Below are 15997 nucleotides of genomic sequence, written 5' to 3'. Positions count from 1 at the left end.
TAAAAATAAAAATAAAAAAATACTGCTATTCATAATATATATTTATATCTAGTTATATGTTTGTGCTTGCAACGTTTGTTTTTTTTTGAAGGTACTGAAGCTTTGTTCTGGGGTTTCACTTTCATTTGTGGGTTTTGCATCATTATCCAAGGTGACAAAACGGCTTTGTTTTGACTTGGTTTTTATTCGTGGGTGATAGGGAGGGGATTCGTTATTTCTGGAAAGGCGACTGTGGCTTAAAAGGTTTGTAAAATGGCATTTCTGACTCCATTTGCTTTGTTTTGACTTTTTTTTTTTTTTTTTTTTTTTTTTACGCAATGAGAGGTGCGGCAATTTTGTCGGGACGTGTAAAGGGGGTTGCGAGGTTTCAAAAGTTTGTAATATTCCATTTTCAACTCATGTAATGTGATGTTTCCTTTTTAATTTGAGGATGTACATCACTGAACAGCTTTGTTTTTACTTTTTTTTTTTTTTTAAATGGTTCGTCTGGTTAAAAGGGTTGCTAACCCGACTAACTCGCATTCAATTTCCAGTTCAAAACTACTTCTGAGTTACTCATATTATTTTGAAATGCATATCATGATAAATTCTGCTTGAATTAGAATAGCAAGAGCATTTAAAGTTGATATATATATATATATATTTTTTTGTACATCCCAAACTATCTTTTCCCAGTGTAAAGATGACACAATGCGCCACGCAGTAGCGATTAGAACGTGAGACGTCAACAGCAAGGCCGACGGATCAAAGAGAGCGGGACAATGGCAGGGATTATTTGGGGATTAGAGCAGCGAGAAGATGACATCATCCTCAGACGCGGACAAAGAAAATGTTGCCTCAAAACACAGTGATCCCAATTCGCATTAAAGTAGACAAATTCATTAGACTGTACATATACCAGTGCTGTCTTTAAAGTTAACGTTGTTGTCAAATTGTCACTTCTGGGGAAAAAAAATCGTAATATTTTATTCTTCACGTGAAATTTGACTTTTGCCAATTCCAATGAAGTTGGAAGAAGACAATATATTTAATGTGCAAGCTGATCAACTTTGTTTTGTTGCAAAATGACCACTGTGTTACATCACCTTTCTTTTTAACAACACTCAAAAAACATTTGAGAAGCGAGGACACTAATTGTTGATGCTTTGTAGATGGAATTCTTTCCCATTCCTGCTTGATAATGCGCCTCCACACATTTTTAATGGGAGACAGTTCTGGACTGCTGGCAGGCCGGTCTAGTACTTTTTGTCTTTTACTACAAAGCCACGCTGTTGTAACACATGCAGAAGGTGAAATAAGCAGGGGCGTCCCTGAAAAAAAGATGTTGCTTGGATGGCAGCATATGTTGCTCCAAAACCTATATATTAAACTGCTAGAATATTTGCTCGCAAAGTGATGAACCTCGCCCCCATCCTTGCTCTTGAACATCTGCGCCTTTCAGGGATGCTGCTTGTATACCCAATCACGACACTCATAACTTCATAACAAACGTAGAACAACTTAATTGAGACATACATTTGTTGGAGGAACGCTAGCAATTGTGCCACCATCGTAACGCACTTAGCTTTTGTATTAGATCAAACATGAAACGTTTACAGCCAAATGTATGTGAAGTCATTGAACGCAACAGCCATCTTCATTTTAACTTAGAACACGCTCTGATTGATTCTGTACAAAATGTTTGCAGTAATAACGTATGTAACTTTCGTATTTGTCTATGAATGAAAGTATCGATATCTTCGTAGTCTTCTCGCTAACAAAACTTTTATGAGATTTTTTTTGCTTTAACTTAGTTCATTTTTCGTCCGATCTTCATAACAAATGTAGTGGGCCGTAGTAGTAGCTAATGTTTATTCGACTTTGATTGGCTGGCGACCAGTTCAGGGTGTACCCCGCTCCAGCACGCCCGCGCCCCGTGTGAGGATAAGCGCTACGGAAAATCGATGGATGGATGTTTATTCAGGAAATAACTATAACACTGACCCTGCTAACATATTTAGTTGAGCTCATACACACACACACAACGGGGGATTCAGTTTGACTTTATGAGTCACTATTGTTGCGCTCAAATCACGTTAGCATAAGGAGCGTTTCGAGGCTAGGTGTGGGTCAGTCGGTAACGTGTTGGGAATTAAATAGGGAACCATCTCTACGGTTAGTTTGGGATTTTCTGCCACTTTGGCGCTCCTCGGCTTTGCGACGCTCGGACAAAAAAGGTTACGACGTCGCGCTCGTCTGAATTTGCAGATAAACCGGTCGGTCGGCACGCAAATAAAAATCCGATTATTTTCCATTCATTTCACACTCTCTCACATTACGTTAACTCCGACAGGCGGAGGATTTCATCCCGTTTTTACGCCGCAGCCCGAGCGGGTTATGAGCGCTCCACGCCTGTTGTTGTTTGTATGGGAATGGAGAGCAATCAATAGGCTTTTATTCACACGCAAAGTTGTTTAAAGTTGAGTTAGTGGAAGTGCTGGAACAGACCCCAGATTCTTTTTTTTTGTTTGTTTGTTTGGGATTAAACCGTTACACCAAGGACCACTCGCAGGTCTGGTCCGCCGCATTCTTACGCGGTCATTGGCAAGTTCGGTCTACATGGCAATCATTCGATTTCTCTCAGCTGCGGGTTTGACATCTGTATGTGTTGCCGCATCTAGTATTCTGGTATGGTGCTGCCCCCTATTGTCTGGAACTATGTGTGTGTCTGTAATTTTCTATTCCATTTCTATTTCTGATGATTTTTGATCTGACTTTTTGCAACTAACTGATTTCCTGTTAGCTTCCTTGTCATATTTTTTTCTTTTTTGCCCGTACATTGTTGTTGTTATTATTATTATTATTATTATTATTATTTTCAGCGCACAATGACGGCGGGTGAGAGCCTGGCCAACGAGCCTTTGAGAAGAAAGCACAAAGTCCGAAATCAAGAAAGTCGTCTTGTTTTCATCAGTGTGGCATTATCTGAGCCGCTTAATTAACCCCCTAAGGCCCCCCTACATGGAGATCACAGGAAAGTGTGTGTGTGTGTGTGCCTGTGTGCGCGCACGCGCGATCACACTGAAAGGTTATCAAGGACGGAGGCGTACGTTTGTTTGCATTTGACCCCGCCCGTCGTCTTTCATCTTCTCTTTCCAGAACCAAAGTCTCACATTTGATTGTTTTCCAAATGTACGGCCTTCATTATCCGTCGAATGACTTCAAAGCAAGATTCGCAATGGTAATGGGCTTGTTTCCTTTTCCGATTAGCGTTTTCTGAGGCTCCGCACACAACAACTAACTTCTCTCATTCCAATTCAAACTAACTTTTTGGAAAACAAATGGTGGCACAACACGCGTAGAAAGACAATACAACAATTAATCACAGGAAAGTACAGTAAGGCGTCAACAGATGGCGACGTTGGCATCTCACGACTTATAAAACGACTTAAACGACGCTGCTTGGACACCAGTCAAACACATGCTTACTTTTTGTATGAATGTGTACATATGTGTGCGCGTGTGTGTGTGTTTAAAATGAAATAACTATTTATTTTTAGTTATTTATTTATTTTTTTTAAATCCCACCCCCACCCACTCCTCAAACGAAAGTTGCCAAACAAATTGATCCCATCCGGAAGCGAAATTCTGAGACTATTCCCAGAATGTTGTTTAAGTGTGAAACAAACACACACACACACACACATGTAGACAGAAGGTGTTAGCATTTAATGTGCGGAACCATCTGTGCACTAATTATTATTTCATATGCGTTTTATTCAGCACACATGAACAGCACAGTGTTAGCCAATCAGCTGCTTCTTGTTTCCGTTTTAGCCAATCAGCTCTTTTCATACTGTACTCGACAATGCAATGGAATCGTGGAAATCGGACAGTTTGGAATGTTTTCCGGATGAATTCTGCCGTCAAAGTTTTTTTTAGGTTTTACCGGTGCTCGACTTCTTTTTGCACTTGTTTGACACTTTTAGTCCACTCGTGAGGTATGGTTTCAAAGTAGGGTTTCAAGTCAAGGGTAAGGTTTCAAACAAGGGTTATGGTTTTGAACTGGGGTACTGTGGTGACCCACAAGAGGGAGACATTCACCAGGGGCGAGTATCTGCAAGGGAGGGGCCGGACATGAAAGGGTTAAAGGGAGTTGTGGGCTTCAAAGGGAGTGGTTGGTTCTTTGATGCGAAAACCCTCAGTTTGCATGTGGAGAGGAACGTGACATGACTGGTTCTCATTTCCGCCGTCTTGTTATGCACCGCATCGTCACAGTACATCTGTTAAATAAAGGTTAATGTTTCAAAGTAGGTTTTCGAGCCTGGATTAAGAGTTTCAAATTAGGGTTTCAAAGTAGAGTTTCAAGCGTAGTGTTTCAAGACAAGAGTTGGCGTCGCAGTTTAGGATTGCAAGCCGAGGTCAGGGTTTTAATAAAGTTTCCCAAGTTGGGTTTCAAGCCAAGTTCGGGTTTCAAAGTAGGGTATTGAGCCTAGTTCAGGGTTTTAAACAATGGTTTAGGTTTCAAAATAGGGTTTTAAAACAGGGATATTCTATTCTGCTATTAGGGTTTCTCATTAGGGTTTCAAGACACGCTCAGAGTTTCAAATGATGGTTTCAAGCCAGGGTTAGGGTTTCAATTGCGGGTTTTAAGACAGAGTTAGGGTTTAAAAAAGGTTTCAAGTCATGCATGACATGGCGATATGATTTCATAGTAAGGTTTTGAGCCAGGGTTCGGGTTTTAAACAAGGGTTGTTGGGTTTTCAAATTCGGGGTACATTTCGATTATGATGATTCCACTTTTTTTTGCGTCTTAATGTCAAATTAGTCACATTCAACGCAACTGACCAAAACAAATCAACTTTTTGTCGTTTTCTCACACACAAAAGCAACACTTTGTTGATACTTAGCACCACACACACACACACACACACACACACACACGGAGCCAGAGTCCGCCTTGTCCTGCCAAATACGTTCCATTAATCACACGCCCCGCTCTAATGTAACTAATACTTTACAATTAGAGCAGACACCACACGCACACACACTCGCCATCCATCTCCCTTAACACGTTCACACAAACACACACACACACACAGGAAACAGATCAATGCACTAGGTCAAATATTACAGCAGCGGAAAGCCTCCCCCCCAAAAAACATTTAATAAATACAACAATCTGACACTGTAATAGCAAAAAATATATATATATATTTCAAAATATTTTTTTTATTTTAGTTTTTTTTTATGTCTTTCATACACAGGGTTTAATTTGGCATTAATATTGTTTTCTTTTTAATTTTTTTTTTCCAATGTTCTGGTTGTAGACTTGTCGTCTTTAAAATAAAGAAGTCATCGGTATTTAAAAGATACAGATAAATATGTATCCATGTGAAAGTAAATTGAATAGGAAAGTTCAAAACAAAAATGAAAATTAAAAATTTAATTAATTCAATTATTTAATGGCGGTTTGAGGGAAAAACGTGGGGTGAAATTACTTCTTTTTTTTTTTTTAAATAAATATACTGACATGTAAAATAATTTAATAAGAAGAGTAACAAAACAGAAAAAAACCTCAGATATGTAGATAGTCACCTTTTTTAACTTTTGGGATAGAAAATGTTTAGATATAGCAACATCAAAAATAATGTAAAAATTGCTTTACAGAAACAAAAATGACCAACATTTATTTTCGTGTGACACGATACACATGTGGTTTGTATATACAATATAATGTGCATTTTGTTGTATTTTTTTTTTTTAATTATAATTAAAATATGTTTAGAATATTGACTGCACTTCTCGGGGTAAATTAATTTAAAAAAAATCTGAAATCTGAAAAGCTGTTGTTTCTTGGTCTGTTCCGCCATCTTGTGACGCACAGGGAGCACTGCACCTCACTCAAACTCACCTCACGCAAAACACAACAAGGAGTTCTCTGTACAACCATTACAATTTTTACCCAGCATGAACATCAAATAGACAAATATATTTATTTGTCTATTTGACAAATAATTATATTATTAAGGCCTGTCTGGGCTCGGCCTGTCTGGGCTCCCGTGGACGTTCCGGTGAGGATGAGTCCGTCCGAGAGGAAGAACTCAGCGGCCCGAGCCGTCTCCGCCGCGCTCACATCAGACGTCAGAGCGTGAGAACTGCGGCCACACACACACACACACACACACTAAATCGTCATTTTCGATTATTTAGTTCATTCATTCACTTATTATTCACGCAACCGTAGAGCTTTTGAAAGCCAAGACGTGGAATGCTACGCAATGGCCAAAGTCAATCACCTGACCTGAATCCGAGCGAACATGCATTTCTGCACTTGCTGAAGGCAAAACCGACGGGAAAATGCCCCCAAGCAGCAACGAGCAGGCAAGTGAAGGCAGTTGCAGTCGAGGCCTGGCAGGGCTAATCAGCGATCAAATCCAGCGTCTGCTGAGACCCGGATTTTCACGACCGTAAGGTGCACTTCAAAGTCTTACATTTTCTCCAAAATGGACGGTGCGCCTTATAATGCGGCGTGCCTTTGGTGTGCACGCCCACCGTGTTTGATGGAGAACTTGCCCAGCTGTTCATTTCGGATTCAGAACATGAGGACTTTGATGGATTTGTGGAATGCGGATTGATCCAAAAAATAAAAAATAAATAACGTGAGTACATTGTTAAATACTTCGATAAAGTACAACCGAACTCACTTTTGCTCCCGCTGCCGTTTTAAAAACGAGGTACCTGTGTTTCTTCTTGATGTCCGTGAAAACGAGGACGTCCTCCGCTCCGACGCTCTTGCGGTACCTTAGAAGTTCTCTGGCGTAAGCGTGGACCAAATCCTCGTCGGCTACGTGGGAAAGCACGAAGCCCTCCGCACGGATGAAGTCGCCGCCTGACAATCCAAGAACAATGAAGACGCACAACCTCGCTGGAACCTCAAAAAGTCCAGCGCAATCTCCTCCCACACAGTGGATTCACCATACAACCATAGAATTCATCTGTGCCTGATTCAAACTGTGGCCATTGACACACCCTTATTAACTCTCAAAGCCAATTAATAATGTTTGTAAATAACAGGCCCCATTCCTCCCAGGTGGCAGTAAAGTGAGTGGCTACCACTGCCCCCAATTTGTTCAAATTTTCCAAGAATTGAGCGAGAGACCTGATGCGAGAGTGACAGCGAGCGCCTGCTGGTTCTGGACGCCGATGGGGATGGACGGACAATCACTGTAAATGGTGGCAAGTATGAATGCCCTTTTAACATGCGGTACATTGACGGTAGAAAAACGTTGGAAATTATGTTTTTTATGTCACAAAAACCTTGCATTTGAACAGGGGTGTGAAGACTTTTTCTACCCTCCGAAGATGGGCATGTCATCTGCCTGCTTATAAGTGTGATAAGAAGTTGGGATGTTCTATAAGTTGAGCTAGAGGCAGCATGGAGTTGTTGAACAGAAGTGTACTATGAGTGGACTCTTGGGGTGCCCCGCATGGCTCGGTCAATGTGCTCCTGCTTACCAGGCCTGCATCGCGGTATACGCTCGCCTCCCTGCAGGCCTCTTCGATGATTCGGGACATTTCCATGCATCCGAGTGGAGAGCCTGTCAAACGGAACAATTGAATACCATTTGTATTCCCATGGGAAAGAACGCAAACAAAAATAATCTGTTCCAGGGAAACTAAATTCATGAATGTATGTAATGTAAAGTTATAGATCAGTGTTACCTGGCAAAGCTTGAACGTGGATCATTCCAATTACGACACATTTTAGATGTCCGAAGAGGTCCAACCACTTCATATTTTGTCACTTTATGCAGCAAGCAGGGAGCAAAGAACAACTTTTTTTTTTTTGCAAGCCACTTGTCACGTGACCGTCCAAAAGTCCACTTGCGAGGCATTGACAGCCAAACTAGCACAGAAAAATACTGTACGTCTATTCATTTTCTATAGCGCATGTCCTCATCGGTGTGGGCGGGCTGAGCCGCAGTCCATCCGAGCTGACTTCGGGCCAGAGGTGGGGCACACCGTGGACTCTGCCCTATCGTTGTCTGGCAACCATCAAATTAAACTGTCTATATGTATGCTGACAACGATCTGGATTCACAGCATTGTGAATAATCAGAATCATCTTCATTTTGCCAAGTATGTCACAAGGAATTTGTCTCCGGTAGTAGGAGATAATGTCATTATCCCACAGCAAAAAGTGATCTTAGAAAAATAAGTAATGAGGACTATATTAAGCAAAATTATCTTTCATTAAAACAGGATATTTTGACTTGGCAACATTTCTAAAAGCAAGTCGTACAGAAGGTACAATGTGTGCATTAGCATTTGAGTCACTGCTCAAATGTTGTAAAAAGTTGCCACAATAAATAAAATAAATAAATATGCTCCAAGGCGGATTAGTGGCGAGGGTAGTCTGAAAACTTGATAAAGCCAACAACAAAAAGTACTAAATTGGAATCAATGACCAGGCCTGGCAAAAGGAGGGGCGACTTGCTTTAACTGGCAACCCGCAGCAGAAATGGGCGCCATGGCTGAAAAAGCCGCGAGCTAACGTCATCAAACATGTCTCTCTTGTCGTCAAACGAGCGTCGCGACCGACGTGGCAGCGAGCCGCAACCTTTCCCCGAGAGTCACCGAGCACCTTCGCTGCGCGTTTAACCCACAAACCGGCCGTTCTGGTCTTCAGTCGCGCTTCAAGTGCATCGACTCGGCCCTTTGTTTACATCCGACGGACTAGCCACGCGGTGCCGGCTACTTCCGCCTCGTAGGCCCCGCCCACGCAGCTGTCACCCGACCGTCACGCCTCCACGCGTTCACCGGCGGCCACAATTAGTTGCAAACTCCACGATCAGAAGGAAGCATTCGCCACGCTTTTTCGAACGCTTCCACGCGCGAAAGTATCGTCGTTTTGCGGCTGGGCGCGAGCGACTCGGCGGCGCGTTGCGGGGCGGAAGGGGGCCGTCGGGAGGCGGAGAAGAAGACGTTTGAGCGCCAAGTTAAATCGCCTCCTCCCCGCTTGACGCGCCAGCCCGCTCATTGCGACCCGCCGCCGGCCTGCTGCGACCACGCACTCACGGAGCTCCTCCGAGACGACGAACGCCATCGAGCTGATCGATGCGCTCATTGATCGATCCAGCTCATGATCGACTTTTGCTCGTGACCGCGAGTGAACTTCAAGAGAAGCGTCTTGAGGTGAGTACGACCGACTCTCAATCGCATCGACGCCATTTAACGCCCAATCGATCAATGGAGGCGCTCAATCCGATCGTTTGGTCTCATTTTCGCAACATAGTCGACGCAGCTGCGTCGGCCATGATGAATCCAGCCAGATGTCCAAAGTTTGTGAAAGGAAAAAGAACACGTCGCCAGGACAAATCCACCCAAATAATAATAATAACAACCTGACGTGTTTTGTGAGTTTACGCGGAGTTTCGTGAGTTTCGTTTTGAGTGGTTTTTTTTTTTTTTTTTTTTTTTTGGCGACTTGAAACTGTTGCCGGGCTTTGTCAGCTGAGCGTGGGGCGGGGGTGAGGAGTGGGCGCTTGTTCTCTCTTCAAACTCCCCCAAAGTGACTTTAAACGACTTCTTCCTCACAGGTTGACTCCCGCCCCTTCCCCCGAAGACCGCCGGCCTTGCGAGTAGAATGCCGGGCAGTCGGTGAGTGCTCGTTCGGCCTCTCTTAACACCACCGCCAAGGTTTAGCCTCCTCGGCTAGCTAGCTTGCGGCTAAGGCACCTCGTTCCCGTTTGGCGGAACTCACCTCAGCGTCCCAATACGCAGTTTACTGACTACTACTCGACTGTTGTCACGTTTGGACTTGTCACCCAGGGAAGAAACGGAACGAGACGCCGAGCGTGTTGCCCCCGAGGCGGCCAACGTGAAGTCGACGAGGCCGAGGAAGAGGAAGGCAGATGTTGCCATTGTGAGTGGAGCCCTCTCCCACTCTCCTCCCTGTTTGTCTTTCTTGGGGATGGGGGCGTGGGGGTGGGAAAGAAAATAAATGCTGACACTAAGCAACACTAAATATATGGAATGTCGAGCTAACATGGAATTGTTTGACTTCAGTATTTACATGATGTGGACCAGGACGCGGCATACACGACCAAGAAGAAGAAGCAGCAGCGAGGATGTGAGGTAAAACCTCCACATTGACCATCTCGGGAAGACTTCACAATAGGATAAAAGTATTCCCCCCCCCCCAAAAAAAAAAGTTCTGGATTTTCGGACAATCGGGCACAAATGTGCCTTTTTCCATTCGAAATCAACTTTCCCGCAGGAATACATTCAGGTTGGAATAATTCATTCAGGGGTAGAGATGTGAAATCAAATTTTAACGTCACAAATCACCATACGTGGAAGTTTAAGGTTTAAACTTGATGTACATTTGATGCTATTATGTAATGAGACCTCCCGACTACAAAAATCCAAATGCTGTTCGGTCGGGAGTTCCTACTCGACTATGGGAAAAGCCAATTAAGACGGTGCTTCTCAAACGCTCTCTGCCATTTACCACCCCCCTCCCCCCAAAAAAAATACTCCTTTATTTTATTCCTAAAAAAAAATCATACTACTGTAAACTACAGTCAGAAATATTCTAGTGGGAACGTCTGAAGTCCCCCAAACTTGGCTGATGACAATGATTAGCGTGCCATTTAGCATTAGTGCTGTGTTACAGTCCATTGTATGGAAAACTACAAGCATAAATGTTTCATTTGACCAGATACTGCAGTGCATCATAAAAGCATTTACACACACTTAAATATTTGTGTTAAAAGGTGCAACGGTATCACAATTTGTTTATGTTAAATGGCGACATCTGGTGTAACCAAAGTAGTACTCCAATACGGAATGCCGGTTGAATTATTATTATTTCCCCCCCCCCCCCCTTTTCATATTTGGTCTACTTTCAACACAAAATTATCTTTTAAATCTGCAATCATTTGCGTCAGCATTAAACTACCATTATAAAACATTTAACGGTACAGTTTTTGATGTGCATTTTAATATCATTAATTGCCATGAAACCTTTTAACTGCGTGATTTTATTTAAAACATTTTAAGTAACTTGTTTACACTTGATGATTACCGTTTAAGTTCCAGGAAACTATAAAGTCTAATTGGTGTAAAGTGTACCAAAAGCTGTACCATTCCAAAACTCAAATTTTTTTGCGCGTTTTTTTTTTTTTGTCCGTGAAGGCGTCGTGGCAGTCTGAGGAGGACGGCGCGTGCGCGAGTCCCCAACAGCGGACGCCCACGCTGGAGCACGACGAGAAGCGTCAGCAGCACGTCACGTTGATCAACGCCGGCTTCCCGCACTACAACTTCGCAAACGTCTTTGCTACACCCGTGCACTGTGCACCTCTGCCTACGCTATGGTCAGTACGCAACCTGTCTCGCATATTCACTACAGACGCGTGCAGTAGTTCTTTCGACTCATTACTACTACAAGGAGTAGAATAAGTAGTAGCAAGTAGAAAGAAATTACTACTATGACTTGTACTACTTCTACTTCTTTTGCTATTACCACTAGCAAAAGAAGTTATTGTGTGTTTTGTCCTGCGTGTTGTGCATTCAGTTGGGCGTGTAAGGACGTGGTGTGGAACAACATGCTTGCCAAGGACAAGACGTACACGCGCAACGTCAACATGATGGACAAACATCCTCACCTTCAGCCCAAGATGAGAGCCATTCTTCTCGACTGGCTCATGGAGGCGAGTACGGTCGACACCAGTTCGTCGCAGGGGGTATACTGATTGCGCCCCCTGATAGCCGTTGGCGGGGAAAGAAAAATAAATCTGTATTTTAGCCGCATCGTTACATAGGCCACAGGGTTTCGAGTGCGGGGGAAAAAAGTAGCGGCTTGTAGACCGGGATATACAGTGTTTGCTAACAAACATCTTCTAGCTTAATGCTAACATATAATGAAAAATGCCCAAGAATCTGCATTATAGCAGAGGCGTCGATGAGGAACTGTGATAAAGCGTTGGCTCACTATAAACCATGATGCAGTTCAAATACTCAAAAGTATTTGATGACGTCATGCTTAGGTGTTTGTTTTGCGGTCGTTCAGGTGAGCGAAGTATACAAGCTGCACCGCGAGACGTACCACCTGGCTCAGGACTACTTTGACCGCTTCATGGCCACGCAGACTAACGTCTTCAAGTCCACGCTGCAGCTCATCGGCATCAGCTGCCTCTTCATCGCAGCCAAATTCGAGGTACGGATCTTGCATTATATAGTCACTCGACACAACAGAAATAGTAGTCGTAGAACTTCGTGGTATTGATTCTTTCGCTCCCGCAGGAGATGTACCCTCCCAAAGTGCACGAGTTTGCCTACGTGACGGACGAAGCCTGCACCGAGGACGAGATCCTCAGCATGGAGATCATAATCGTGAAGGCGAGTGGCGCGCCGGGCCGGTGGGCGGCCATGTTGTGACGCGTCAGCTGATGGTGTGGTTTGGGGTTGTGGTCACGATCAGGAGCTGAAGTGGAGTTTGAGCCCGCAGACGCCCGTGTCCTGGCTCAACGTCTACATGCAGGTGGCCTACCTCAAGGAGTCGGACCAGCCGCTCATCCCCAAATACCCTCAGGCCACCTTTGTTCACATTGCAGAGGTCAGGCCTTTACTTTGACTTTCCAAAGAAATTGTATATTAGTCAAGCTTAAAATAGTATTTGTGCTTTGCAACACTGACAAATTATTCAAAATGTCTTGATGTACAGTATTTATGTAATTGTATCCGTGCAGCTTCTGGACGTGTGCATGCTTGACATGCGCTGCCTGGAGTTCTCCAACGGCGTCCTGGCCGCCTCGGCCCTCTTCCACTTCTCGTCTCTGGAGTTGGTAGAGAACGTGTCGGGTACGTTTACAAAACCTCGTCGTCGTCGCCGCTCACCCGCTAGCTCGCTAACATTCGCCATTTTGTTTGTGTAGCGTTGAAGCGGGCGGAGCTGGAGGAGTGCGTGCGGTGGATGGTGCCGTTCGCCGTGGCGCTGCGGGAGTCGGGCGGCTCGCCCACAAAGACGTTTGCGGGAGTGGCCGCGGAGGACATGCATAACATACAGACGCACGCCCCCTACCTGACGTGGATGGTAAGTCCACTTCGCTCTCATTCAACTGCCTGATTAGTCAGCAGCGATAGTGCGTAACATGAAAAACACGCATCTAAGAAGTCTATATATAAGCATTTAAAAATGTATATACTGTAAATATATGCAGTTGATTATTTTAAATAAACACCAGCAGTAACTACATAGGTTGACAGCAGCAAGATTAGTCGGCAGTGTTGTTTTTATTCAGTAGCATGACCAACATTAAAATAAAATTGCGTTGTAGGCCACTTAAAAGTTAAGTACAGAAAAAAATGACTAATAGATTTAAAAAAAAAAAAAAAAGGTTGAGGCCACTGTTGCATTATGCACAATTTGAACATTAACACGCACATTAAAACTACAACAATCATGACAAACAATTGTATATGTATGGTTATTCAAAGTTGGACAAATGTACTGTACTGGTTTAAAAAAAACAATTCAGTTTGAACATTGAAGTCAGTGATTTTCTAGTACCAGTAGAGGGCGTCCGTGTACCACACTCAGAGAGTCACTGATTGAGAGCATTTATTTGCAGAAAATGAAACGTGGTTAAAAAAAAAACAGTAAAGGTCCAGTGTTTGGTCTAATTTTTTTTCCCCAGAGCTGTATACAGAAACATAAAATCACAATAAAAAAAAAAAAAAAAAAAGCCCATCAGGGCGATGTATAAGAATCGGCTTCCTTCCTTCCTTCGCCTCCGTGGCACACCACTTCACGCGCCCTGTGTCATGTTGTGGCTCAGGAGAAGGCGTCGTCCTACCAGGACTCGGACCTGGAGCGTCACCGCGAGTGCCAGGTGCCGTACGGCATCCTCACGCCGCCTCTGAGCAGCGAGAAGACCGACGACGACCGGGACGCGGCAGCAGCCGCGCCGCAAATGCGACCCAGGATGCACGCGGCCGAATGGACGCTAACCCTGTAGAATCAGTACTTTTTTTTTTTTTTTTTTTTTTTTCTCTCAGCTGGAATTGATAATTTTTAAGGAATCTTTTGGGACAGTATGTGTTTTTTTTGTTTGTTTCTTTGTGCCAGTCACAGGACATTTTTATTTAAGACGAATTGTCTTTTTTATTTTCTAAAAAAAAAAAAAAAAAAAAGAGGGTCCACGGACTGATCCTGGAGTCTGGAGACTCCGTGCTGCTACACGGCCGGCGGGCTTTGCATCAACGTGTGTGTGTTAGTGTGAGAGTGTGTGTGTGTGTGTGTGTGTGACTGTTCACTTGGCTAACAAAGAATCCAAGTGACCCGAGCTTGAGAAGCTCAACTACGCTACTCACAAAGGTTGGGAAGATTCCACCCTCAAGCCCAATATCCTTTTGTGAGTGAGTAGTGCATATTGACTGTATTTAACAAGGACTTTAAAACTTCCCCACCCTGAAACCTAACCACCACCCGAAAACGTCTGTGCGACTTTTTTAGAAATCAAATGCTGCTACATATTTTTCATTAAAGATGTTTCTCAATATGCTTGTCTGGTGCTTGGAATGTTTGTATCATGGAAAGGCCGACCGCGACAGGGCAGGGGTGAAGGTATCACAAGCCACTGTTCGAAGAAGACTTGGAGAGAAGAAATATGCAGGCCATACCACAAGACGCAAAGCACTCGTTTGCAAAATCCAATCTGGCCTTCCGATTCATTTTGCTGATAAGTACAAAGATGAGCCACAAAAGTTTTGGAACAAAATTTTATGGACTGACGAGACCAAGATTAACCTCTACCGATGGGACAGTAAGGCCAAAGTATGTAGAAAGAAAGGAAATGCTCATGATCCAAAACACACAAGCTCATCTGTGAAGCATGGTGGAGGTCATGTCATGGCTTGGGTTTACATGGCTGCTTCTGGAACGAGCTCACTAGTCTTTATTGATTGGTGTAACTCATGATGGTAGCAGCAGAATGAATTCTGAAGTCTACAAAACCATTTTGTCTGGCAGTTTACAGAAAAATGCATCCAAATTAATCGGGAGAAGCTTCATCGTGCAACAAGACAATGACCCAAAACACACTCAAGTCAACCGGACCCTAACCCAAGAGAGCATGCATTTTACCTTTTACATCCTGAAGAGGAGACTGAAGGGAGAAACCCCCAGTAACAAACGAACTGAAAGAGGCAGCAGTAAAAGTTGGGAAAAACTTCTCAAATGAAGAATGCAACAGTCTGGTAAAGTCAATGGGTCGCAGGCTTGATGCAGTTATTGCAAGGAAGGGTTATGCCACCAAATATTCAATGTTATTCACTTTAAGTTAATTTAATAATGCCTGTCCCAATATTTTAGCTCAATTGAAAAGTCAGTGGCTTCAAACATAAAAGGTGTGTTGTCCTGAGCTGTTTAACACACACAGCTGTAAAAAAAAAAAAAATTCTGAAAAAAAATCAAGAATATGCGTGGATTTCTGTGGAAAAAGCAGGGGATCAGAAAAAAATAACTTGAATAGTCAGGGGTTTTCACGAATAATGGGGGATAGGTTAAATAAATTGCAAATATCTGTATTTGTGTGTCAAACTGGGACTATGAGGAGGTCTACGAAGATTTTTCTTGCCATCTATCAAGCTTCAATAAAGATACTTAAAAAAAGGCTCAAATTATGATATTGAGATGAAAATGTCTGCAGAAGAGCAACGCTGCCTCCCTCTCGTGGCCGCAGGATGCACTGCAGACAAAAACGTGCCACATTTGTTTTAATTCCAGTAAGTCATTAAAATATGCGTTCCAATTGATAAATTATATATATATATATATATATCATGTAATCAAAATCATATTCAATAAAAGTATTTTTAAAATGTATACACAGATGGTTTTCCCTGAAATTTTAGAGACAATTCTGAATTGCACACCTCAAAAGCATTAATTCGAAAAAAGAAATAGTGTAATAAATAAAATAATAGCAACGTTTTTGGCAGTTTTTCGAAAT

At 43.1% G+C, this 15997-nt stretch overlaps 2 protein-coding genes across 14 annotated transcripts in view; one reads left to right on the top strand and one right to left on the bottom strand.

The window, feature by feature from the left end:
• ccne1 (cyclin E1) overlaps positions 1-14005 on the top strand; it is a 59319-nt gene extending 45314 nt beyond the window's left edge. For 9 of the 13 annotated variants that reach the window (XM_061705980.1, XM_061705997.1, XM_061706045.1 and 6 more), the window contains 11 exons: positions 6011-9641; positions 9813-9906; positions 10050-10118; positions 11181-11359; positions 11560-11695; positions 12055-12201; positions 12288-12383; positions 12466-12600; positions 12734-12845; positions 12920-13077; positions 13823-14005. In XM_061705980.1, coding sequence (XP_061561964.1) covers positions 9628-9641; positions 9813-9906; positions 10050-10118; positions 11181-11359; positions 11560-11695; positions 12055-12201; positions 12288-12383; positions 12466-12600; positions 12734-12845; positions 12920-13077; positions 13823-14002 — 1320 coding nt within the window. In that variant the 5' untranslated portion in view covers positions 6011-9627 and the 3' untranslated portion in view covers positions 14003-14005. The remainder of the gene's footprint in view (positions 1-6010; positions 9642-9812; positions 9907-10049; positions 10119-11180; positions 11360-11559; positions 11696-12054; positions 12202-12287; positions 12384-12465; positions 12601-12733; positions 12846-12919; positions 13078-13822) is intronic. The other 4 variants (XM_061706006.1, XM_061706016.1, XM_061706062.1 and 1 more) reach the window with 4 other exon arrangements.
• On the bottom strand, positions 2858-7881 carry zgc:162297 (uncharacterized protein LOC555865 homolog). The gene is made up of 6 exons (XM_061670992.1): positions 7705-7881; positions 7433-7580; positions 7142-7233; positions 6721-6871; positions 6013-6137; positions 2858-2898 (listed from the first exon to the last, which is right to left on the bottom strand). Exons 1-6 carry the CDS (start codon positions 7775-7777, stop codon positions 2858-2860), a joined length of 630 nt encoding a protein of 209 aa, XP_061526976.1. The 5' UTR covers positions 7778-7881.
• Positions 14006-15997: the final 1992 nt, after the last annotated feature.

This window comes from Phycodurus eques, chromosome 2, assembly GCF_024500275.1.
Source record: "Phycodurus eques isolate BA_2022a chromosome 2, UOR_Pequ_1.1, whole genome shotgun sequence".
Taxonomy (NCBI): Eukaryota; Metazoa; Chordata; class Actinopteri; order Syngnathiformes; family Syngnathidae; genus Phycodurus; species Phycodurus eques.
Note: the sequence above shows the minus strand (reverse complement) of the source record. Positions and strands in the feature narration are given on the sequence as shown.

Excerpts from the sequence above, each read along its gene's own strand:
- zgc:162297 (XM_061670992.1), bottom strand. The coding sequence starts at position 7,777 with ATGAAGTGGTTGGACCTCTTCGGACATCTAAAATGTGTCGTAATTGGA. Across the intron at positions 7,581-7,704 it reads CCACGTTCAAGCTTTGCCAG|GCTCTCCACTCGGATGCATG; the intron begins GTAACACTGATC and ends TCCGTTTGACAG. Across the intron at positions 7,234-7,432 it reads TCCACTCATAGTACACTTCT|GGCATTCATACTTGCCACCA; the intron begins GTTCAACAACTC and ends GCATGTTAAAAG.